This window comes from Rhodotorula graminis, assembly GCF_001329695.1.
Source record: "Rhodotorula graminis WP1 unplaced genomic scaffold RHOBAscaffold_10, whole genome shotgun sequence".
Taxonomy (NCBI): domain Eukaryota; kingdom Fungi; phylum Basidiomycota; class Microbotryomycetes; order Sporidiobolales; family Sporidiobolaceae; genus Rhodotorula; species Rhodotorula graminis.
The window spans coordinates 692568-713824 of record NW_017264937.1 but is presented as its reverse complement, the minus strand read 5'-3'; the positions used below and the strand labels follow the sequence as shown (position 1 = coordinate 713824).

Here is a 21257-nt window from a genome sequence, read left to right as displayed (position 1 = left end):
CGGCTGCTGGTGCGCGCTTGACGGGTGGCATGGTGCTCAGCAAGGGAGCCGGTGGTGTAGAGAGCGAGGCGACTGATGAGCTCGAGCTCGCTCGCGGAGAGCTGGCCGAGGTGGAGTCGTCCCTCGCCGCTCTCGAGGGCCATGCCGAGGTAACACAGCTCTTGTAGTCCAGTACATAGCAGATCTGCGATTTATCCCGCTGCTCGCTGTGCGGTGCGAGAGTGAGACGGTCGTCGTCGGCGACCAGCGGTGTGACTCTCGCTACAGCCTCTCGACGCCCGTGCTTGCTCGAGTCCGGCGCACAGCAGTACCGCACACCCCGCCGAGCACCTCTGCCACCACCACCGCCGCGCGCTCCCACTCGCCGCCGCCCCCGACTCGCCCCCACCTCGCCTCTCATCGCTCGACCCCCCCGCCTGTCGCCCGCCCCGTGTGACCGCCCAACTACCCTCACGAGCACCGCCAGCGTCATCTACCCGCTACCCGCCCCACCCGCAACCATGGCATCCCGCAGAAAGGTCCTCCTCAAGGTGCGTCCTCCCCCTCCCCCCTCTCGCTCCCCCTTGCCCTCCTGCGCCCAGCACAGCCCGGCTGACCAGCGGTGGGCCTCCGCGTGCCTTGCGATCATCCCACAGACTGTCCTCCTTGGCGACAGCGGCGTCGGCAAGACGAGCCTCATGCAGCAGTTCGTCTCGCGGCGCTTCAGCGGCCAGTACAAGGCCACGATCGGTGCGTCCCATCCGCCTCTGACGCACAGCACACGAGCATCCCTGACAGCTCGTAACCCCGACAGGTGCCGACTTCTTGACCAAGGAGGTCATGGCCGACGACCGGCTCGTCACCCTGCAGGCAAGTCGTCCCTCCTTCCGCCTCGTGCACTCTGCCCTGCATCGTCCCCTCGACCTGAGGAGAACCGAGGAGACGTCGCTGACATCCTTCCTGCTTCCCTTTCCCTCTGCCTCGTCACGCACGCCCCTCTCGCCCCAACCCTTTCTCCTCGTCCTCCCACCTCCGCCCGCACCTCGCCTCGCCTCGCACGCGCAGCTGTGGGACACCGCCGGCCAGGAGCGCTTCCAGTCGCTCGGTGTCGCCTTTTACCGCGGCGCCGACTGCTGCGTCCTCGTGTTTGACGTCAACTCGAGCAAGAGCTTCGAGACGCTCGACAGCTGGCGGGACGAGTTCCTCATCCAGGTGCGTCCGGCGCTATCTCTTCCTCTGCGTGGCTCGAGTCCTTGCATCGGCGGATGCGCGGATGTCGAGCCTGAGGCAAGCATGCGCGCCGCTCGCAATTCCTCGAGGGACTGACCTAGCGCCCGTCTCCCTCCTCTCGCCCCTCGCAGGCCTCGCCGCGCGACCCGGACAACTTCCCGTTCATCGTCATCGGCAACAAGGTCGACATGGACGAGTCGAAGCGCATGGTGTCGCAGAAGCGCGCCCTCACGTGGTGCAACTCGAAGGGCAACATCCCGTACTTTGAGACGTCGGCAAAGGAGGCGACCAACGTCGAGGAGGCGTTCAAGGCGGCGTGCAAGAACGCCCTGCAGCAGGAGGGAAACGCCGACGTGTGAGTCGTCGGGCTCGTCCTCGCACATCTCGGACCGCGCGCCGTCCTCGACGGCCCGCTGCACGAGGTTTGTTCCGCAGCCATCACGACTGACTGTCGCATTCTCTCGTCCTCAGGCTCGACGACTACCCGGATCCGATCCGCATCAACGCGCACGACACCGACTCGAGCTACGGCTGCTCGTGCTGAGCGGCGTCGCCGACCTCGCGCGCCCCGACGACGCACCGACCCTCCTCGTCTCGCCCCGAGCCCCTTCCTCCCTCGCCGTCTCTCACCATATCCTCTGCTTAGAGTCGCCCTCTCTCTCATCTGGCCTCGTTGTCTCGCTAGTCCTTCACCCTGCCCGCAGCTCCTCCCCTCTCTCTCTCTCTCGCGATCTCTCCACCCATTCTCGCTCTCGTTCTCTCCGTAGCAGTCCCTTTGTAATCTCCTTTTCCGTGCTCGCACTCTATACAGCACTACGGCTCGTCCTCGCCCAGGGTCGACCCAGTCCCTCGCGCCTGCTCGAACACGAGGACCCAGTTGCCCTTGGCGACGCCGGTACGCTCGCGCAGGGCCCAGCCGCACTCGGCCGCGAGGTGCGCGAGGGCGTCGATCGAGCGCAGGCCGAGCGGGTACGATGACGGGCGGGACGAGATCTCTTTGTCGAACTGCGGGCGCGCGAGAGGGAGCGTGGAGGTCAGTACGAGCGAGAGAGGGAGGAGGAGGAGCGAGTGGGACGCACCGCCTCGTCCGAGTCGCTGTAGAAGCCGCCGTCGTGCTTGAAAGGCCCGTACAGGACGAGCTTGGCCGACCGAGAGACGAGCGAGCGCGAGACGAGGCTCGTAAAGATGCGTCGCGGGCCTTCGGGGACTGCGAACGGGTCCGAGCGGGTGAGTGGGTCGAGAGCGACGACAGGGAGAGAGACAGGGACGCACAAGGGATCATGTGGATGAAGTTCTGCCCGAGAACGAGGTCGTACGCCGCGTTCTCGCCGCCCTCGTCCTCGTCGAGCCGCCGCCGCAGAGCGTCCCAGCCCTTGTCCTCCATGACGTCGACCCTGACCGCGCTCCTGACCCCCTCGACGCCCTCCCTCTCCACCGTCTCGTCGACCGCGCGGCACCCATAGTCGTCGCACTCGCTCGGCTGCCACGCGATGCCGCTGTGCGAGCGGGCGTACAGTGCGACGTGCGTGCCCTGGCCTGACGCGAGCTCGAGCGCGCGAGCGGGGCGAGGGAGGGCGTCGAAGAGCGGCGAGAGGGTCGGGAGGACCGAGGCGGAGAAGCGCTCGGCGAGGCCGGCGGGTCGCGAGGAGCGGGTCAGCTGGACGTCGAGCGGGGGAGGAGGGGAGGGCGAGGCGCACCGTGGTAGTACGCTGGTGGCGCCAGAGTCGACTTGTAGCGCGGCTTGAGCTCTGCGTCGCTGGTCTGCGCCATGGCGTCGGTGGTTGTGGAAGGAGACAGGCCGAGCGGTCGGCGACTGCGACGAGAGAGCCTCAGCGACGGCGGCTCTGGACAGGGCACTCTGGTGCGGCAGACATGCTGTGCATTGCAAGCTGTCCAGCTCAGCAGTCGTGCAGCGTGCAGGAGAGTTGCCGAGGCGAGGACGACGGGAAACGGGCTCCGAGGCGCGAGACCTCCCCTCGAGCACTCCGAGCCGCGGGGCGATAAGGTTCACTCCGTGGAGAAACAGGCGGGCCCCGGCGAGGTAGAAGAGCTCGCCGAACGGTGAGGCTCCCCCACCTCTGGCTCGTCCTTCCTCCTCCCTGCTCTCTCGCTCCACCCACTACCGGCTAGCAGAGCACCCTCGACAGCTCTGCCCCACCTCGTCCGCCTCATCACCTCGCGCGCGCACTCGCACCGCCGCTCGCACCACCCTCACCGCCTCGCTCCCGACGGCGACCACTCGCACTTTAACCGGTGCGCCCTCTCTCTCCCACTCTCGGGCGCAGGTCCAGTCGCACTCAGGAGCAACGCAGCTGACAAGGCGTCGAGACCCGCAGCTGCCCGTCATGGTTCTCGCCGGCCTTCGCTCCTCGCGCCTCAGCATCAAGTCGTCGCGCTCCAACAAGAGCGAGTTCGAGTACGGCTCCGAGTACGGCGCCGATGAAGACTACTCTGCCGACGAGGATAACGTGCGCCCTCAGTTTCCCTCGGTCCTCGACTCGACGGCGCGAGGAACTGATCCTCCTCCCTCTGCAGTCGTCCGACGCCGACTTTGACGACCTCGGCCGTCGCCCCTCGGCCGTGAGCGACAGCTCGGTCGCCTCGGCCTCGACCTACGTCGACGCCGCGACGCGCGCCATGTCCAAGCTCCAGGACCTGCACTCGACGCCCGACAGCGGGTGGAAGCTCGCCCTGCGCCAGAAGAAGACGGGCTGCACCGTGTACGCCACGCGCGAAAAGAGCTACGTCTCGCAAGGGCGCAGCGAGAAGAAGGGCCACTACGCGCCCGTGTTCAAGGGCGTCCTCGACATCCAGGGCTTTGCGCCGACCGCCGTCTTTGCCGTCATGGGCACGCGCAAGCTGTGGGACGACTGGTGCGTCTCTCGCTCTCTCTACTCCTCCTCCTCCTACGAGCTCTCGGGCCCGGGCTGACACGCACTCGTCGACGCAGGTACAAGGAGGGCTCGCTCGTCGAGAACCTCAACGAGTCGACCTCGCTCACCTACATGTGCGCTCCCTCTCTCCCTTCTCGCGCTTCGCACTCTGTGACTGACTCTCGGTCGACCTCTACAGGTGCATGAAGGGTATCGCCGGATCCTCGTGCGTCCCCTCGCTCACCTCGAGTCGGCTCTCGACGGCCTTCTCAACCTGACGACCCACTCTCGCCGCGCAGGACTCGCGACCTTTCGCTCGTCGAGAAGGTCCAGGGCTCGCCGACTGGCACCATCTGCTTCGCGACGACGTCGGTCGTCACTCCCAAGGTCCCTCGCGTCGCCGGTCGTGTCCGCGCGAGCATCGCCCTCAACGGCTGGGTCCTCGAGCCGACCGACGACGGCACCAAGGTCTCGTACTAGTGCGTCCCTTCTTCTCATCCTCGGCCTCGCGAGCAACTCTGACCGTCGCTCCTCGGTCGCGCCAACAGCCTGCACGTCAACGTCCGCACCTTCATGCCCTCGTTTGCCGCCACCAAGTACCTCGCGCGCCGCCCGACCGTCATCACGCGCATCGACGACTACCTCAAGACGCACGGCGCGCCGCCTCTCGTCCCGCACGAGCCCGAGTCGGGCTCCATCGCCGGCGGCGACGCCGGGTCCATCGCTGGCGGCGCTGTCGGCGTCCCTCGTCGCCGGCGCGACAGCACGTCGAGCAAGCGCTCGAGCCGCTCGGCCAACAGCGGTGCGGCCGTCGGCCTGCCCGAGCACGTCGCCATGGACCGCGACGCCGAGAGCTACGGCGCCGTGCAGACGGCGACCAAGCTGTTCCGGGCCATGGCCGGCGGCGTCGGCGGCGCCGGGTGGCGCGCCGCCAAGGACCAGGAGGGGACCAAGGTGTGGATGCGCGAGAAGGACGGCGAGCAGGCCGGCAAGGCGTTGCCCATCGTCAAGGGCGAGGCCGAGATCGAGCGGGTCACGACCGAGCAGGTGCTCGGCACCCTTCTCAACGAGTCGGCGAGGCGCATCTGTGCGTCCATCTCTCTCTGTTTCCCTCCCTGTTTCTCTCTCTCGTTCTCTCGAGCAGAACGAGCGCGCTCTGACGCTCTCGCACCGCAGGGGACCCGCGCATCGAGTCGGTCGAGATCGCCCAGCTCGACAACGCCTGCGACCAGGGCGTCTTCGTCGAGGTCAACAAGGGCATCTACCCGTCGATCAAGTGCGTCGCGCTCTCTCCTCTCGTCGGCTCGTGCGCGAGCGTGGGACTGACACTGGTACTCTCGCTCGCAGGCCGTTCCACCACGTCGTCGCTCACGGCGTCGAGCGCGAGGACGCCGCCGACTCGAACGGCCCGATCGTCTACGTCACGCGCTCGGTCGACTCGTCGTCTGCGTCGGCGCCAGAGGGCTCGAACAAGGCCAAGGTCGACTTTGTCGGCTACTCGCTCGAGCCCGTCGGCTCGAGCGCCGTCAAGCTCGTCCGCGTGTCGCAACTCGACGTCGGCGCCTCGACCACGTTCAACCCGGCGACGTACAAGATCCTCACGACCGAGCTCGCGCTCGCGCCTCGCCGCGTCGGCGCCTTCATCGACTCGTACGGCTTCGCGCCGCACTTCCTCCGGTGGGGCTCGGGCCCGGCCTCGCTGCGCGGCACGTCGGCGCCGGGCGACGACGTGCGCATCGGCAAGGTCACCTTCAAGGTCGGCGGCGACGGCAAGGGCACGATGCAGGACGGGCGCCAGGTGTCGTGGCTCGCGTGGAGCGGCCGCATGTACCCTCGCGGCGTCGACCTCGCGCTCGAACCTGCCGAGGCGGCCACCGTCTCGCGCGTCGAGACGCCCGACGGCAACGTCCTCGTCCAGCTCGAGTGGAGCGACAAGGTGCGCTCCGAGAAGGGCGCGACCCTGCGCCTCAAGCGCGCCGACGGCGACGGGCCCGAGGACGTCTACCTCGACGGCAACTTTGTCGACCAGACGATCAACGCCTCGGCTGGTATCGGCTCGTCGGGCGACGGCAGTGCGGCGCCGTCCAAGCGCCGTCAGCTCGAGCGCCGTGCGTCCAGCTCGGGCGCTCCTGGCGGCGGCGCCGACACGGCGGCCGTCGCAGGGCTCGGTGCGGCCGGCGTCGCCGGTCTCGGCGCCGCCGCTGCGGCCAAGGGCGGCGCAGGCTCGACGTCGACCGCGAGGGACGGCGGCGTGTCGGACAAGGCGCGGGAGGGCGGCGACTTTGGCGGGCAGCAGAGCGTGCGTCTCTCTCTCTCTCTCTTCTCTCGTGTCTCGTCGTCGTCGTCGAGTCTTTCCTGACCGTCTCGACCGTCTGCAGTCCTCGTCGTCGGCGCCCAGCACGAGCACCCGGACCCGCTCGGACGGCGTCCCGGAAAACGCCATGCTCATCCTCAGCAAGGACCTCTACTTTACGCAGCAGCAGGTGCTCTTCATGGTCGTCATCATCGCGGCGGCATACGGCTGGGGCAAGTTCGCGTAAAACGGCGTTGCGAGCGAGGAGGAGGAGCGACTCGAGGAGACAAGCCTGTTCGACCTGCTGTGCCCCTTGTAGCAAACCCATCTGTGCCCGAGTCCGATCTGACTGAAATCCTGATTCTGTGTGCAGTCCAGACCGAACGACCTGCGAGCTAGCTGTTCGTGGCCGTCGCCGAGAGCAGGATCGAGGCGACGTGAGAGAAGCGAGGAGGAGGAGAGCTGCGACTGCGTTGCGCGCGCGAGGGGGCAGCTGCACTGCATTTTAGAGCCTCGAACGCCGTCCACACGGCTCTGGCGGCTGCTACGACGCAGAGAGGGAGTCGTCGGAGTGCTGCCGCTCGTCGACGCCGGTTCGGCCCTCCGACACCGTCGCCCTCACCCCCAGCTCGGCCTTTGACCCCTCCAGACTCAAGCATGGTGCGCTCCAAGCCCTCTCGACTCTACACAAGCGCGCCCCGCTGACGACGTCGCCCGCCCGAGCAGCTCATCTTCTCCGTACTCAAGACGCTCCAGGACCAGGAGCTCACCGTCGAGCTCAAGAACGACCTGCAGATCCGTGGTCAGCTCAAGAGCGTCGACCAGTGCGTCCACTCTCCCCTGCGCCTCGCTGCCGTCGTCCCCCGCTGACCTCTTGCTCCCCCTCCCCCCCCCCCGGCTCTCAGGTTCCTCAACATCAAGCTCGAGAACATCCAGGTCCTCGACGAGGAGCGTTACCCACACATGGTCCGTCCTGAACTCTCCCTGCGACTCGTGCTGTCCCGCAAGACGAGCTCACGGCCTCCCCCTTCTCCTCCAGGTCGCGGTCCGCAACTGCTTCATCCGAGGGTCGACGGTGCGCTACGTGCAGCTGCCCCGGGCAGCAGTCGACACGCAGCTTCTCGAGGATGCGACTCGGCGAGGTGCGTCCCCCCTCTCGCTCCCTCCTCTCTCGTCCTTCCTCCTCGCCGACGGAGCTGACCTTGGACCTCTCGAGCGCGCGCAGAGGCGGGCAAGCAGCGGTGAGCGAGACGGTGGTGGCGACGATGTACTAACATGTAGAAACAGTGCAGTCCTTTCTCTCTCTCGGCTCGGCGGACTCGAGGCGAGAGTACTTTCTTGCGCGAGGCGGTCGAGGAGGAGAGGCTGGGTCTCTGCTCGCTTTGTGCTCGCCCGGCTCGAGTCAGCGAGATGTGCTACAGAGTGCTCTCAGGTCATGCTCGTCTGCATAGCTTGGTCGTCGTTACCTCGAGAGAAGGAGAGCTTGCCTCGCTCGGACCCGTTCTCGCACCTCGCCGTGCCCGACTCGGACGCTCTCTCGAGTGAAGGGCACTACACACATCTTTGCAAGCTCGAGACTGTACAAGGAGAATGGCGCCTCACGCCGCGGCCTTGCGCGCGAGCCACTCGTCGCGGCCGATGCTCGCCGGGTCGAAGTAAGGCGTGCCGCCGACGACGACGGCGCGGTCGCCGGCGCGGGGCTCGTTGAAGTCGAACGTCGCGAGGTGGTTGACAACCTGTGAGAGAGGGCACGAGGGAGGGTCAGTGAAAGGTCCGAGAGAGCCGAGAGGAGGGAGGAGAACAAAGAGGAGGTCCGGGCGCACCTGGTTGTCCCAGATCGCGAGGTCGTTCTTCTTCCACTTGTACTTGACGTGCGCCTCGTGCGACTCGACTTGGACGCGGAACAAGAAGTCGAGGACGCTGCGGCTCTCGTCGACGCCGAGCTCGTTGATCCGGGTCGTAAAGGTCGGGTTGACGTAGAGCGCGCGCAGGCCTGTGACGGGGTTGGTGCTGCAGGGATAGAGTGACGAGTGTCAGTCGAGTGTGAGGAGAGAAGATGGACCGCAGGAAAGAAGGGAGGAAAGGAGGAAGGACAGGAAGGAGAGGGACGAACCGAATGACGGGGTGGCTCGCCTGGAAGGCGTCACCCTGGTTGAGCGGGCTCCCTCGCGGCTCGGTGCGCAGCTTGAACCCGTTCTGGCGCGCCTGGACCCTGAAGCGCTCGGCGTCGTGCAGCGCCGTCAAGTCCTCGAGAAACCGCTGGTACGGGGGCGTGAGGCGGTCGTACGCCGCGTAGTTGCTCGACCACAGGGTGTCGCCGCCGACGCGAGGGAGCGTGTGCATCTGGAGGATCGTGTACAGGGACGGGCGGGGCTCGAAAGCTGTGGGCGCGAGTTTGGCAAGGTCAGTCGACGAGGTCGGGAAGGTCGGTCGAGGTCGAGCCAGCGCAGGCTCCAACGTCGAGCTCGCTCAGGGGTCCACCGAGGCCACCAATGGGAGAGTGAGGGAGAGAGAAGAGGACGCACCGACGTCGGTGTGCCACCCAGAGGAGGTGAGGCCCTTCTCGGCGAACGAGATCTGGCGGCCCTCCTTGTCCGGCGTCGACGAGATCTTGCCGAGAGGCAGCCCGCTCTCCGACAGCTCTTGCGTCGGGTGGATGTGCAGGGTCGAGTCTTCGGGCTTGCCGGCGAGCTCGCCGAGTCGGAGCGCGAGGCGGCCAATGTCCTCGGGGACGATTTCGTGCTGGTCCTGGAAGAAGACGACGCCGCGCAGAGAGACTGAGAGAGGCGCGATGAGGGATTGTCCAGGTCGACGAAGAAGGCGAGGTCGGAGAAGGAGGGAGGGAGGGGAAGAGGACAAGGTCAGCGAGCGATTCTCGAAGGGTCCGACCGTCGCCAACGCGACGTCGAGAGGGCCGCCGGCTCGGGAGGAAGAGTCGACGCACTGAGGATCGTGAGGTCGCGGAGGATGGCGTCACCCTCGTCCTTGGGCAGGGCGAGGATCTCCTTGAGGCGGACGTTGGGCGCGAACCGGTCGCCCAGCGCGGTGGCGAGCTCCTCGCGCTCAAACTGGTCGAGGGCGCCGGTGGGCTCGAGAGGCTGGACCTTGAGGTCGCCGTTGAAGAGCGACTTGGCGGACGAGGTGCCGTTGGTCGCCGTCGCCTTGCCCTTGAGCGAGAGCGAGTCGAGCGTGCGGGACAGGGTCTCGGTAGCGACGGGCATGGCTGGAGCGTGGCGGTAGAGAAGCTTGAGCAGAGGAGCGTGTCGGCCATGCGCCTCCACAAGGTCGCCCCCTTCGTGGCGATGTCGACAGCGAGCACGCGAGAGGAGCCGACAAGACGCAAGAGTGCAGGGAAGCCGTCGGAGCCGGCGGGCCTTTGTGCTGCGGGCACGGCCGCCTGCCGAAGCGCTCTCGGGAGCTGGACAGCAGCGTGCAGCGGTGCTTGGCGTCGTCGTCGCGGAGGGAGAGAGGACGACAGCCTCGCCGGCGAGTAGCGACGACTGAGTCGCCTCTTTGCGGCGCGTTCTGCTGGACACGAGGAGGCACAAAGAGGCTTTGCAAGCATCACAGTACTAGTCGACCCTGTCCACGAGCCGTGGTCGACTGTGTTGTCGACTTGCGCGATCGGGCTTCCCCGGCTCGGCGCTTCCTCGCCTCACTCCACACCCGCTCTGCTCTGCTCGACCGCTCGAGCGAGCCGCATGGGCGACATCCAGCCCGCCACGGGCAAGACGCGACCCGGGCGCAAACGCCAGGCCTGCATCGCCTGCAGCTCGACCAAGTGAGCCCCTCGCATCTCCTCGGCATGTTTGGCCTCCTTCGAGGGCGCGACGGGCGGCTCCGGGTGGCAGGGCAGACGATTCAGAGCCATGGTGGAGCCGCAGGACGTGCAGCCGGTCCCTTGGCGCATGTCGGCGGCGAGTGGGCACCTCGAACCCGCGAGACGAGTGGGGGCGAGATGGGCGACGAGCACGAGCGCAGCTGGGCATAGCGCAGCGTGTCGAGTAGCTCTCGACAGGACACGAGCTGACCATGCCGTGCATCTCCCCGCGACAGGCAGAAGTGCGACGGCGCGACTCGACACCCTTGCCGCCGCTGCGAGCTCTACTCGATCTCGTGCGAGTACCCGGACGGCCAGGTGCCTCGAACCGCCGTACGAGTGCAGCCGAGCGTCGCCAACGGCCCGGCGGCGTCGACGAGCGCAGTCGGCGCGCCCGCCGCGAGCGCAGGAGGAAACGAGGACGTCGCTGCAGCGTGCGTCCAACTCTCGCTCCCTCTCCCCCTTGTCCCTCAGTCGTGACGCCCCTCGCCAATCGCAGATTACGTGAGCTGAGCGCTCGCCTCACGTCGATCGAGGCCGGCCTCGAGGCGGACCGCCGCGCCGGCTTGCGCCCCGTCGACCCGTCCTCATCCTCCTTCGCCCCGCCAACCTTCGACCTACCTCACGCGTCCGCCGCCTCGACACCTGCACGACCCGAGTCGGTCGAGCTTCCGGCCGACACCAATCCGCTGCAGGTCCTCGTCTCGACCATGGAGCAGATGAGCCGCGAGGAGGGCGAGCACGGCATGGACGAGGACGAGCCGGCGGGAGGGCTGCTCGCCGGCGAGGCCGACAACAACTACGACCTCGAGGAGCTCGAGTGGAGGGCCAAGAACGAGCCGAGGAGCAACCGGCCCGACGCGTTCGCTCGCGCGCTCGTCTCGTTCGAGGACGTCCAGATCGCCTTCAACTTGTGCGTCCTCTCTCTCTTGCTCGTCTCTGCGACAGCCACTCGAGCACATTTTGACATCGGAACGAGCGCAGCTACGTGCAGCGGATACAGCCCTGGATCCCTGTCGTCGAAAGGAGGTCGCCCCTCGTCGTTCGCGAGAAGGCGCCGTTCCTGTGTGAGTCCTCCCTCTCTTCCCCTTTTCCCTGGGCGACAGTTACACACGGCTTCTTATGAGACGATGACTGACGACCCTGCCGCACACAGTTCACGTCATCCTCCTCGTCACCAACTACTACAACACGTCGACGAGCCCTCGCGCTCGCGAGGTCTACGACGGGCTCAACTCGATCGTGCACGAGCTCCTCGTCGCCCACATTCTCGCGCCCGACCCGGTCATGTTCACGCGCGACCTCGTTCGCGCCATCCTCCTCCTGCTGTATTACAAGCCGATTCAGACGGCCGCCTACGCCCACCGCGGCCTCAAGTCGTCGTCCCGCATCGTCCACGCGAGCAAGATCAACGCCCTGTCGTCCCTCATGCTCCACTCGCTCATCCAGCGAGCGGCCACCTTCATCTCGGTCCCGCAGTCGCCGACCCTCCTCACCCGGGTCCTCGACAACTTCGAGCAGGCGACGCAGGACGAGCGCAAGCGCGCCCTCGCCGAGTTCCGCCTGTGGTGCACCGTCGTCGGCGCCGACGCGCTCGGGTCGCTGCAGAGCGGGCGCCTCACGTGGACCGACCCGACGAGCGCGCTCCGCATCACTCGCCGCTTTGCCGCGTTCGCCGCCGACCCGACCGACGTGCGCCGCGCGTCGATCCTCGAGCTGTACAGCATCGTCACGCTCCCGACGTCGATGGCGGCGACGAGCAACCCGGTGCGGTACCGCCTCGAGAACCTGAACCGCATCAACGCCGAGCTCGACGCGTGGCGGGCCCACTGGGCGCCGCTCCTCGCCGAGATGCAGACGCGAGGCGACCCGCTCGCGTACACGGTCGTCCAGACGTCGGCCCAGTTCGTCATCCTCGCCGTCAACGGCGCCGTCTTCACGCGGTGGGACCTCGAGCGCAAGAAGGAGCTCGAGCACGGCAAGGAGGGTCGGCCAAGATTGACGACCGAGTGCGTCCTCTCTCTCTCTTGCTCGTCTCAAGACGAGCACGAGCTCACGATCTTCTGTGCGTCCACAGTGACTGGCAGCACCTGCATCGGGCCGCTCAGGCCGCCGAGACGGCCATTTTCATCGTCTCGACCGAGGCGACGGCGGGCAACAGCCTCATGCGCGAGTCCAAGTGGCCACCACCGACCAAGGGCTTCCGGGCGCCGCTCAACCTCGACCCGCGCATCACCGAGGACTTTAAGACGGCGCTCGACACGATGACCTGCATCGTGCGTCCCATCTTCTCCTCGCTCCACCCCTCGCCGCCTCTTGCTGACTCCCTCTCTTCGACTCCTGCAGGCATTCGTCTACTCGCTCCTGTTCCTCGTCCGCATGGCGTCGGCGGTCCGTCCCCTCGCCTCCCCTTCCCTCCTCGTGCGCATAGACTGACTCGGTGCTCGCCTGCAGGGCCTCATCACGTGCGACATCGAGACGCGCCAAGCCGACTACGAGGCGGGCTGCGACCTCGACACGCCGCAACCTCTTGCGACCGGGCAGAAGCTCCCGTGCCTGCTCGAGCTCGGCGCCGCCTTCCTCACGGGCATCTCGCCCAACCCGGACCACCCGGCTCGCCGCCACGCCCTCCTCGTCGACGTCATCCTGCGCGTCGGCTTGAGCGCTGCGAGCCCGCAGGCGCACGGCGCGCCCTCGCCGGTGTCCAACTCAGGCGGGCACCGGCGCTCGCCCGTCATCCCTCCCCTCCACTCGCCCAGCTCCCTCTCGCACATCGTCACGAACCCGTCCTCCACCCTCGCCCGCCCGTCGACCTTCCCCTCTTCTTCGTCGTCGACGCCCGGCATGCGCCTTCCCTCACCTTTCGCCGACCCGTCGGGCTCGTCGAGCATGCCGCCGCCACCACCTCGCCCGCCCGTCTCGTCGTTCGACTCGTGGCTGTGGGACAGCAACACGCCGTCGGGCTCGTTCTCGGGCCCGCTCCGCATGCAGGACGGCTCGTTCGTCATGCCCGACCTGTCCGTCGCGACGTCGGCGGCGGCGTCGTCGTCTTCCTCGGGCGCACTGCCTGCGCCGGTCTCGGCCCCGACGGCGCCGTCGCAGTACAGCACGGGACGGCCCGTAACGACGCCGGCCGAGGCGACGGCGCTCGCGGCGGGAGCAGGGAGGAAGGGCGATGCGGCGCAGGCCATGGCGTCGTTGCTCTCGGAGGTCAACCCGTTCCTCGACGACTTTTGTGCGTGGCCTTTTCGCTCTTTTGCCTCTCCTTTCTCCTCCTTTGAAAGATCAGCTGCTCACTCTTCATTCGGGCACAGACTCGACACAGCCAGGCATCGGCTCGCACGCGTTCAACGACGACTTTGGGCTCGGCCTCGCCGGCGGCGCGACCGACGGCGCGCTCCTGCCCGGGCTCGAGTGGACGGCCATGGGCCTGCCTGGAGCGGCTGGAGGAGCGGGTGCGCCTGCGGGTTCGGGCGGCGCCGAGGGACAGCCGTGGAGCGGGTACACGGGCGAGGCGGCCTGAGCGCAACGACGACTCGCGCTTTCCTCTGTGCGGCTTTGCCGCGGCTTCTGCGATCGCGCTCGCGCTCGTGCCTCGTCATCTCCTGTCTCTGCTTCTCGCTCGCCGGTGCTCGGGCTGCTCCTCGGACAGACCGCGGAACCTCCGCGGTCGGCGTTTCCGAACGACGACTGTCGACCGATTTCCTCTCCTCCCGGCCGCTCCTTCCTCGTTCGCGTCCTCATGCCGCACTTGGACGACGAGCACGACCCGTTCTGGCCAGGCGCTCGCGCTGGGCAGCTGCCGCCGCCGCCGCCACCGCCGCCGCACTTCGGTCGCCATCGAGTCGACGCCGCCGTCGTCGAGAGCCCCGAGCTCGTCACGAGCGAAGGCGGTGCGGGTCAAGTGGCAGCAGCCTGCGTCTTTCAGAAGGCGACGATCGACTTTGTGCAACGAGCGTCCCAGCACCGCAAAGCTCTCGAAATGCCGCCGCACCACGCCAACATCGCTCTCTTTGCCCTCGGTGCGTCCCTCGCTCTCGCCCTCTCCCTGTCTCGAGGCGAGTACTGACACGAGTGTACATACAGGTTCGGTTGGCGCCGTCGTTCGTGCATCCGCCGCCAGGATCGCCGTCTGGGACCTGCACGAGCTTGTCGACGAGGCGCTGGTCGCCGTCGGCCTTCCGGCGCACCTTCAGGTGCGTCCTCCTTTCAGCTCTCTACTGTCTCAAAGTTTACTGACGCACTCGCACGCACGCAGCCCATCGAGTTCATCGTCGAGCTGCCGTCGCGCCTGTCGCTGCAAGGGTTCGAGGACGTCGTCGGCGACGCCATCTATAGCAGCTTCGAGCGCTACGACCCGCAGCACCTTCCGCCTCACCGACTCGGTCAGCTCCTCGTTCCTCGCTACCACGGGCCGCAGCAGTTCCCCAACCGGGCAGCCTTCCCGCAGCCGCCAGCCACATCCTCCTGGAGGTCCGTCGCTCCTCTCCTGCCTCTTCCTTCTACGCGTCTTGGTACTGACTCTCATGCGCGCAGCTTGCCGCTCGTCCACCACCGCCTCGTCCTGCGGCCGCACCCGGGCATTCCGCTCGGCGCCATGCACGTTGTCGAGTTCCTCATCCCGCCGTCGGGCCCTCTCGCCCACGCCGTCCAGAGCCCGGACAACTACGTCAAGCTTCGCGCCGCACCAGCTCACGTCGACCTCGCGTACCAGCTCGTGCGCATGTGGAGCGCCGACGACCGCCTCTCGCCGCTGTACACCGCGCACAACCCGGCCGTGGTTGCCGTCGCCGCGTTGAACTGCATGGTGATGTACGAGGTCCAGGCCTTCACCGCCATGGTGAATGCCGCGACGGGGAGCCCTATGTACAGCAGCGAGCTCCTGTCGTGCCAGCTCGCCGGGTTCGGCGCCTTTGCCGAGGAGCTCTTTGCCCCGCCATCGCCGTCCTTCGCCGGCGCGCTTGTCGGACACCACGATGTCTTCCGCGACTGGCTCATCCGGAGGTTCGGCGCGACGGCGAGTCGAACGGCGTGCGCCAAGCAGTGCGTCGAGGTCCTCGCACCGTGCGTCCTCGTCCACTCTTTCTCTCCCTTCCCTTTCCTCAGAGCTGGACCCAGGGTGTTGCTCACTCGCCGTCGTCCCATTTCTACAGGTACTGGCCGTCGATCCGCGACGCCCCGGCCGGCGAGGCGCGAGCGAGCCGCGAGCGACAAGTCGAGGGCCTTTTTGCCCAAGCGTTCCACAGCATCCACCGCCTCGTACGTCGCTCGTTCCGCTTCCTTCGAGCTTCTGCAGCCATGGTGCTCACCTCCTCGTTCTCCCGCAGGCCTTCCCGCAGGCCTTCCCGCCCGAGCAGTTTGTCTGAGCGCGAGCCGAGCAGCGGGTCGTCCTTTGGCCCTGTGGCCAGACCTTTCGTACTTCCTCCCTTTTCTTCGACTGCCAACCTCTCTATTCCGAGTCGCATCCTCTGCTGCCACGAGAGAGACCCAGCTTTGAGAGAAAGAGAGCGACCTTCGCAAGCGACCTTCTCAAGGTCGCTTTCCTCGTCGGCCGACCTTTCTCCACGGCGCTGTTCGAGACGTGGCTGTATTACAGACTTCTCGAGGCGACTGTCACTCAGCTCGCACGAGTGCTGGGCGCGCAGAGTACGTCGAGCGTCCGTGCGCAGCACCTCTGCCGCTCCGCCGCTCGGACCGCCTCGACGCACACGCTTTCTCGAGGCCAGTCGCCGCTCTCGACGGGGCACGTCTGCTCGGCGAGAGCTTTCGGACACTCTCGCGAGCCGAGAGAGGCAGAGACACGGGCTGCCAACGGACGAGAAGAGGCTGAGAGCTTTCCGGGCGACTCGAGGGACGGCGAGATCTCAAGCGTGGGTTCCAGGCTATGTACGGCGACGCTGCGAGACGTGATTCATTCAGGGAATCTGGTACTGCCCACTGTTGCTGTTGTCGGGAACGTGCAGGGTGCAGGGTGTCAGTGCGAGACTCGAAGGAGGCCCAAGGGAAGGGAAAAGGGAAGAGGCCGACGTACGGGTGGACGATGGTGCCGGTCGACAGGTTCGACGTGGCGAGGTACACATACGACTCGCCGAGCTCGGCGGGCTGGCCGACCCGACCGTGGATGAGCGAGGACTGCCCGAGAGAAAAGGAGGGTCAGTGCGGGAGGTTCGACGACGGCGGCGTCGTCGATAGCGACGACGACGGCAGGGAGCGAGCGAGGACGTACCGAGCCGACCGACCAGCCCTCCATCTGCTCGGCAGGGCGCGAAGCCGGCTGGAGCGGCGTGTAGACCGGGCCGGGCGCAACGGCGACGACGCGGATGCCCTTCTCGAGCTGCTGGACGGCGAGCGCACGCGTAAATGTGGCGATGGCGCCTTTACTGGAGGCGTAGTCCAGCATAGCGGCTGATCCCTTCTGCAAGAGGGGGAGAGGAGTGAGGGGGAGGAGAAAAGGACGAGAGGGAGGACGACGGGTCAGTGGCGGCGCCGAGACGTGGGACGGCAGGCGAACGGGACGAACGTAGGCCGTGACCGACGTCGTGTTGATGATGACATCGCCGCGCTTGAGGTACGGGAGCGCGACCTTGGCCTGCAAAGAGGGACCGAGAGAAGGTCAAACGCGATTTGAGAAGGTCGCCAACAACGGCGTGGATGTCGCCCTGTGACTGGGGAAAGGCGCTACTCACAAGGCCAATCATGGCGACGATGTTGGTCTCGAAAGTCTCGGACACGTTCTTCATGTCGATGTCGGCGAGGTCGGGGCACTGGATCTGCTGCGAGGCGCTGAGTGCGGCAAAGTGTCAGTGACGGCTTGCGAACCTCTGGGACCGCTCGAGGAACATGCTCGACGCACTTGTTGACGAGGATGTCGAGGTCCTTGAACTCCTTGAGGTGAGCGGCGACGAGCTTCTCGCGCGTCTCGTGGAACTTGAGGTCGCCCGGGAAGAGGAGGCACTTCTGGCCGGCCTCCTCGACGAGCTTTTTGGTCATCTGGGCGCTGCGCGAGAGTCGTCGTGTCAGTACGTGCCTGTCCTGCAACATTCAGGCGCGGGAAGGGCCGTCGTGAAGGAGGACCCGACGCGCCGAGGCGAGGGAAAAGAGGCGGACGCACTCCTTCTCCTCCGACTCGAGGTAGTTGATCGTGACGTCGGCGCCCTCGCGAGCGAAGAACGCAGCGACGGTGCGGCCAATGCCCGAGTCGCCGCCGGTAATGATGGCCTTCTTGCCCTGGAGCTTGTTCGAGCCGACGTACTCCTCGAGGCGGGGCTCGCCGCGGTGCCAGCGCTCGATCTTGGTCTGCGGACGGGTTCTCGTGTCAGCCGGCGTCGCTCGAGAGGAGCGCAGGGTAGAAACAGAAAGAGAAAGAGGTGGACGGACGTGCTCGGCGAGCGGCTCCATGTCGGCGTCCGAGCCGGGGAGGTTCTGCTCGAACTTCTTGGGCGCAAAGTTCTTCTTGTACGCCGTGTGAACGTCGGCGTCAGAACCCATGATGAAAGTAGTCGAGTGGAAGGTGTGGGTGAACGGCGAGGTGCGGCGAGTCGAGACGAGGCGAGCTGGTGCGGTGACGAGCTGGCGAGTGAAGAGAGAGCGAGAGAGCGAGGCCAGCGTGTGGACTTGCTGAGAGGGTGGAGAGCAGAGCCAAGCGTCGTCGGGCCGAGCGAGCGACGAGGAGCGAGGTTGAGGCTCGAGTGCGTCGTCGGCCGCGCTCGCGCGCTGCGACGATGGCGTCGGTCGACGCGGGGAAGCCTGAAGGGCAGATCCTCGATCACCTGGTTCCGCCTTTGGCGACCGTGCGAAAAGGACGCCTTTGCGCAAGCTACTTGAGCCGTAGAACGAGGAAGCGAGGTGAGCGGCGAGGCTCGAGCGCGCGCCGCCGACAAGTGCGAGACGCGGATCCGGCTCTCGCCCGGCTGTGCACTGGTCGGCTCAAGCAGCGTACGAAAGCTCCCTGAGCTGCTTCCGGGCTACAGCAGACCACGCAGAGGCGAGAGTGGAAGAAGCGATGCAGCTCTTGTTCGCGGCAGCTCTCCCGGCCGCCCGCCTTTCCCTCACACGACCCTCAACCCCTCGAGCAGCGACAAGCACAGCAGCACGACCCACTCAGGCGAGACTGCAGCTCTCGCCTGGCCGCACCACCCGCGCCGCCCTCGCCATGCCCTCGCCCCCAGCACGAGCACGAGCGCTCCTCGTCCTCCTCATCTCGGTCCTCGCCTCGGTCACCTCGCGCGCCCACGCCGCACCAGAACCAGCTGCACTCGCCACACAGCGCTCAGCACGAGCACCGGCACCCCTCCCTGCCCACCTGCGCCCGACCGACCGGCCCCAGCACCCGCTCCCCGAGGCGATCCGCTCTGTTCGCTTCAACGCCCCACCGCCAGCCGTCCAGATCCCGCACCACCTCGACCCGCAACCCGACGATCAAGACGGCGACGCCGGGTTCCGCCTGTCGCACCTCGTCCTCACCGTCACGGTCGACGGCCAGGTGCACGCCCTCAAGCGCGACACGGGCCAGTGGGTCTGGACCCTGCACGACGACGGCGGTATCGCGCTCGGCGGCGTCGGCGGCGGCGCACGAGGGGCGAGGGACGCGCGCCGGTCGAGCGCGGGCGACGCCATCCACGGCCCGCTCGTGCAGAGCCAGGGTCGCCGGCGCCGAGGTGGGGCAGCGGCGACGAGGGGCGGCTCGGCGGCGGCGCCGAACGAGACGGGCGTCGATGTCGGCGATGCAGACGACGCTGCAGTCGAGGACGACGAGACGTACATCATTGAGCCGACCGGCGCCGGCGACATCTACGTCTACTCGCGCTCGACCGGCGGCCTCGACAAGCTCCCGTTGTCGATGCAGGAGCTCGTCGCCCTGTCGCCGTTCCGGTTCCCGGGCGACGCGAGCCGCATGTTCTCGGCGAGCAAGAACACCAAGTTCGTCGGCGTCGACCTCAAGACGGGCCGGCTCGTCGGCGTGTTCGGCAGCAACGCCGGCTGGTGCGAGTGGGACGACGCCGACGAGCTCATGACCGGCGGTCGCGCCGTCGAGAAGGACTACGAGGAGGACATCGATCAGCGACCGCACGACTTGCTGTACATGGCGCGCACCGGTGCGTTCCGCTCTCCCCCCCTCTCTCTCTCCCTCTCTCGACGTCGTCCTGACTCGCACCTCGGCCGTTCTGCAGAGTACCACCTCTCGATCTACGACACGACGTCTGCCCTCCCTCTCCAGACGCTGTCGTACACGACCTACTCGTCGTCGGCCCTTCCTCACGCCCCGGCCTCGCCCAACTACCCGTCCCAGTCGACCTGGACCCGCACGCCCGACTCGCTCTACCTCCAGCCCATGCACGACGGCTCCCTCGTCTGCTTCCGCGCCGGCGCACCGGGATACCACTGGTCGATCAACTTCGAGGCGCCCGTCGTCAGCGTCTTTGACGTCGTCGTGCCCCTCCCGTCCACCTCGTCCTCGTCGTCCGCGCCGACCTCGCCCATCATGCTCGAGCAGCCGCACCCTCTCCTTGTCGACGACCTCCCGCTCGACTTTGCCGTCCTGCAGCAGGAGCCGGCGGCGACGTTCGTCGGCCGCATCGGCGCGCCCTTGGGAGGAGGGCCGCGAGGCGGCGCCATGAGCGGCGAGGGCGAGCTGTTCGCCATGAGCCGGGACCGGTTCCCGCTCGTACCCTTTGCGCAGGTCGCCGAGGTGGCGCGCGCAGGACTCGGCGGCGATGGGCTCGAGGACGATGGCGACGGCGTCTCGCAGGACGACGGCGAGGCGGACGCGCCGCTCCCGCCCGCTCGCGAGCCGTGCCACGGCGTCGACTGCCTCATTGGCCGGCACAAGTTGCGCAACCCGCCGCCCGTATCGCCCATCGCGCTCGACGCGACGATCGACCCGGCCACCCCGTCCGAGCCGCTCCTCCTCGACGGACCCTCCTCCTCCACCGCCGAGCCCGTATCGACCTCGCCCTCCCTTCCTCTCGACGACGACCTCACCGTCCCGACCCCGAACCGCCGCTCGCCGCACCAGCCCGGCTCGTCGACCCTGCTCGCGTCGCTGTACAAGTCGGGCGTCGTACGCCCGCTCCGAGGGCTCGGCGAGGCGAGCGGCGCGAGCACGGCGCGCCTCACGTTCGGCGTCGCGCTCCTCGTGCTCGCCGCATGGGCGTGGGGCCGGCTCAAGCAGGGGCAGCAGGGCGGCGCAGGCGCCGGCCCCAAGGTCCGACTCGCCGCCGCCGCCAAGAAGGGACGCGCCAGGCGGGCGAGCACCGAGACGGAGGAGGACGAGCTGCCTGGGACGCCGCCTGACGAGGAGGACGTGCGCGGCGGCGCGGCGCGCCCACTCGCGGCGCTCAAGAAGGCGCCGAGCGGGGCGGCCAGGGCGAGCGGCGCGAGGAAGCGCTCGCCGTCGACGCCGCCGACGCCGACGGGCGCGTCGTTCGCGCAGCAGGGCGGTGCGGTGGCGAGCGGCTCGGCGGGAGCGGCGGGCGGGCGCGGGCGAGCGTCGTCGGTGTCCTCCTCGTCGGCCCTTTCTTCTTCCCTCACCCTGTCCAAGGACCTTCCACCCCTCCCTCCTTCCGCCCTCGACGAGCCCACCTTCCTCGGTGCGCCCATAGCGCTCGACGACGGCGACTCGTCGTCGCCCGAGGTGTCGTTCTCGTCGCCGACGCTCGCCTCGGGCGCTATCACGCCGCTCGACGACGGCGCCGAGTCGGACGGCGCCGGCGGCACCGGGTCCGGGACGCCGCAGCGCAAGCGCAACCGGCGCCGGCGCGGCGCCAAGAAGAAGAAGCCCAAGGAGGGCGCGGCGGCAGGAGGAGCAGGAGGGGTCACGGGCCTCGGGCTCGACGACGAGCTCGGCGCGCCGGGAGGGGACAAGGAGCTGTTGGAGGGCATCACGCTCAGCGAGCGCGAGACGAGGGACGACGACGCGCTGGGCGCGCAGGCGGATGCGCAGGGACGAGGGGTCGACGGCGAGGTGGTCGGCGCGAGCGCACCCTCGAGCACGGCGGCAGTCGAGGTGTCGAGCGAGGCGGCGGTACGGAGCGCGCCACTCGACCCGCAGGTGGTGGGCGGC

At 67.8% G+C, this 21257-nt stretch overlaps 7 protein-coding genes across 7 annotated transcripts; 4 read left to right on the top strand and 3 right to left on the bottom strand.

The window, feature by feature from the left end:
• Positions 1-425: 425 nt before the first annotated feature.
• RHOBADRAFT_66747 (uncharacterized protein) lies at positions 426-1759 on the top strand. The gene is made up of 6 exons (XM_018419066.1): positions 426-530; positions 636-729; positions 794-849; positions 1045-1191; positions 1341-1564; positions 1681-1759. The coding sequence occupies exons 1-6, from the start codon at positions 501-503 to the stop codon at positions 1751-1753; spliced, it is 624 nt and encodes a 207-aa protein (XP_018269767.1). The 5' UTR covers positions 426-500; the 3' UTR covers positions 1754-1759.
• Positions 1760-2022: 263 nt separating this feature from the next.
• Positions 2023-2979, bottom strand: RHOBADRAFT_45675 (uncharacterized protein; the record flags this gene model as incomplete). The annotated part of the gene is made up of 4 exons (XM_018414646.1): positions 2023-2214; positions 2289-2416; positions 2482-2745; positions 2907-2979. The coding sequence occupies 4 exons, from the start codon at positions 2977-2979 to the stop codon at positions 2023-2025; spliced, it is 657 nt and encodes a 218-aa protein (XP_018269766.1).
• A 4007-nt stretch (positions 2980-6986) lies between these two features.
• Positions 6987-7684, top strand: RHOBADRAFT_66745 (uncharacterized protein). The gene is made up of 5 exons (XM_018419065.1): positions 6987-7035; positions 7102-7199; positions 7281-7341; positions 7415-7517; positions 7601-7684. The coding sequence occupies exons 1-5, from the start codon at positions 7033-7035 to the stop codon at positions 7618-7620; spliced, it is 285 nt and encodes a 94-aa protein (XP_018269765.1). The 5' UTR covers positions 6987-7032; the 3' UTR covers positions 7621-7684.
• Positions 7685-7985: 301 nt separating this feature from the next.
• Positions 7986-9482, bottom strand: RHOBADRAFT_631 (uncharacterized protein; the record flags this gene model as incomplete). Its single annotated transcript, XM_018418451.1, has 5 exons — positions 7986-8111; positions 8199-8385; positions 8489-8756; positions 8901-9152; positions 9320-9482. Coding segments are annotated over 5 exons (996 nt in total), but the record flags the coding sequence as incomplete, so codon positions are not given.
• Positions 9483-10055: 573 nt separating this feature from the next.
• Positions 10056-13746, top strand: RHOBADRAFT_54905 (uncharacterized protein). The gene is made up of 9 exons (XM_018417558.1): positions 10056-10156; positions 10432-10629; positions 10695-11108; positions 11180-11262; positions 11352-12204; positions 12273-12471; positions 12542-12586; positions 12650-13430; positions 13510-13746. Exons 1-9 carry the CDS (start codon positions 10077-10079, stop codon positions 13716-13718), a joined length of 2862 nt encoding a protein of 953 aa, XP_018269763.1. The 5' UTR covers positions 10056-10076; the 3' UTR covers positions 13719-13746.
• A 191-nt stretch (positions 13747-13937) lies between these two features.
• RHOBADRAFT_54904 (uncharacterized protein) lies at positions 13938-15668 on the top strand (the record flags this gene model as incomplete). The annotated part of the gene is made up of 6 exons (XM_018417557.1): positions 13938-14217; positions 14282-14391; positions 14454-14668; positions 14732-15259; positions 15349-15454; positions 15523-15668. The coding sequence occupies 6 exons, from the start codon at positions 13938-13940 to the stop codon at positions 15559-15561; spliced, it is 1278 nt and encodes a 425-aa protein (XP_018269762.1). The 3' UTR covers positions 15562-15668.
• A 442-nt stretch (positions 15669-16110) lies between these two features.
• RHOBADRAFT_45670 (uncharacterized protein) lies at positions 16111-17683 on the bottom strand (the record flags this gene model as incomplete). The annotated part of the gene is made up of 8 exons (XM_018414645.1): positions 16111-16138; positions 16227-16327; positions 16422-16610; positions 16716-16784; positions 16882-16978; positions 17049-17192; positions 17307-17491; positions 17573-17683. The coding sequence occupies 8 exons, from the start codon at positions 17681-17683 to the stop codon at positions 16111-16113; spliced, it is 924 nt and encodes a 307-aa protein (XP_018269761.1).
• Between the last annotated feature and the right edge of the window lie 3574 nt (positions 17684-21257).

Bases quoted from the DNA above. Each gene is read 5' to 3' on its own strand.
- RHOBADRAFT_66747 (XM_018419066.1), top strand. From the start codon at position 501: ATGGCATCCCGCAGAAAGGTCCTCCTCAAG. The intron at 730-793 runs GTGCGTCCCATC...TAACCCCGACAG, and splicing joins CCAGTACAAGGCCACGATCG to GTGCCGACTTCTTGACCAAG. The intron at 850-1,044 runs GCAAGTCGTCCC...TCGCACGCGCAG, and splicing joins ACCGGCTCGTCACCCTGCAG to CTGTGGGACACCGCCGGCCA.
- RHOBADRAFT_66745 (XM_018419065.1), top strand. The intron at 7,200-7,280 runs GTGCGTCCACTC...CCCGGCTCTCAG, and splicing joins CAGCTCAAGAGCGTCGACCA to GTTCCTCAACATCAAGCTCG. The intron at 7,518-7,600 runs GTGCGTCCCCCC...GAGCGCGCGCAG, and splicing joins CGAGGATGCGACTCGGCGAG to AGGCGGGCAAGCAGCGGTGA.
- RHOBADRAFT_54905 (XM_018417558.1), top strand. From the start codon at position 10,077: ATGGGCGACATCCAGCCCGCCACGGGCAAGACGCGACCCGGGCGCAAA. The intron at 10,157-10,431 runs GTGAGCCCCTCG...TCCCCGCGACAG, and splicing joins ATCGCCTGCAGCTCGACCAA to GCAGAAGTGCGACGGCGCGA. The intron at 11,263-11,351 runs GTGAGTCCTCCC...TGCCGCACACAG, and splicing joins CGAGAAGGCGCCGTTCCTGT to TTCACGTCATCCTCCTCGTC.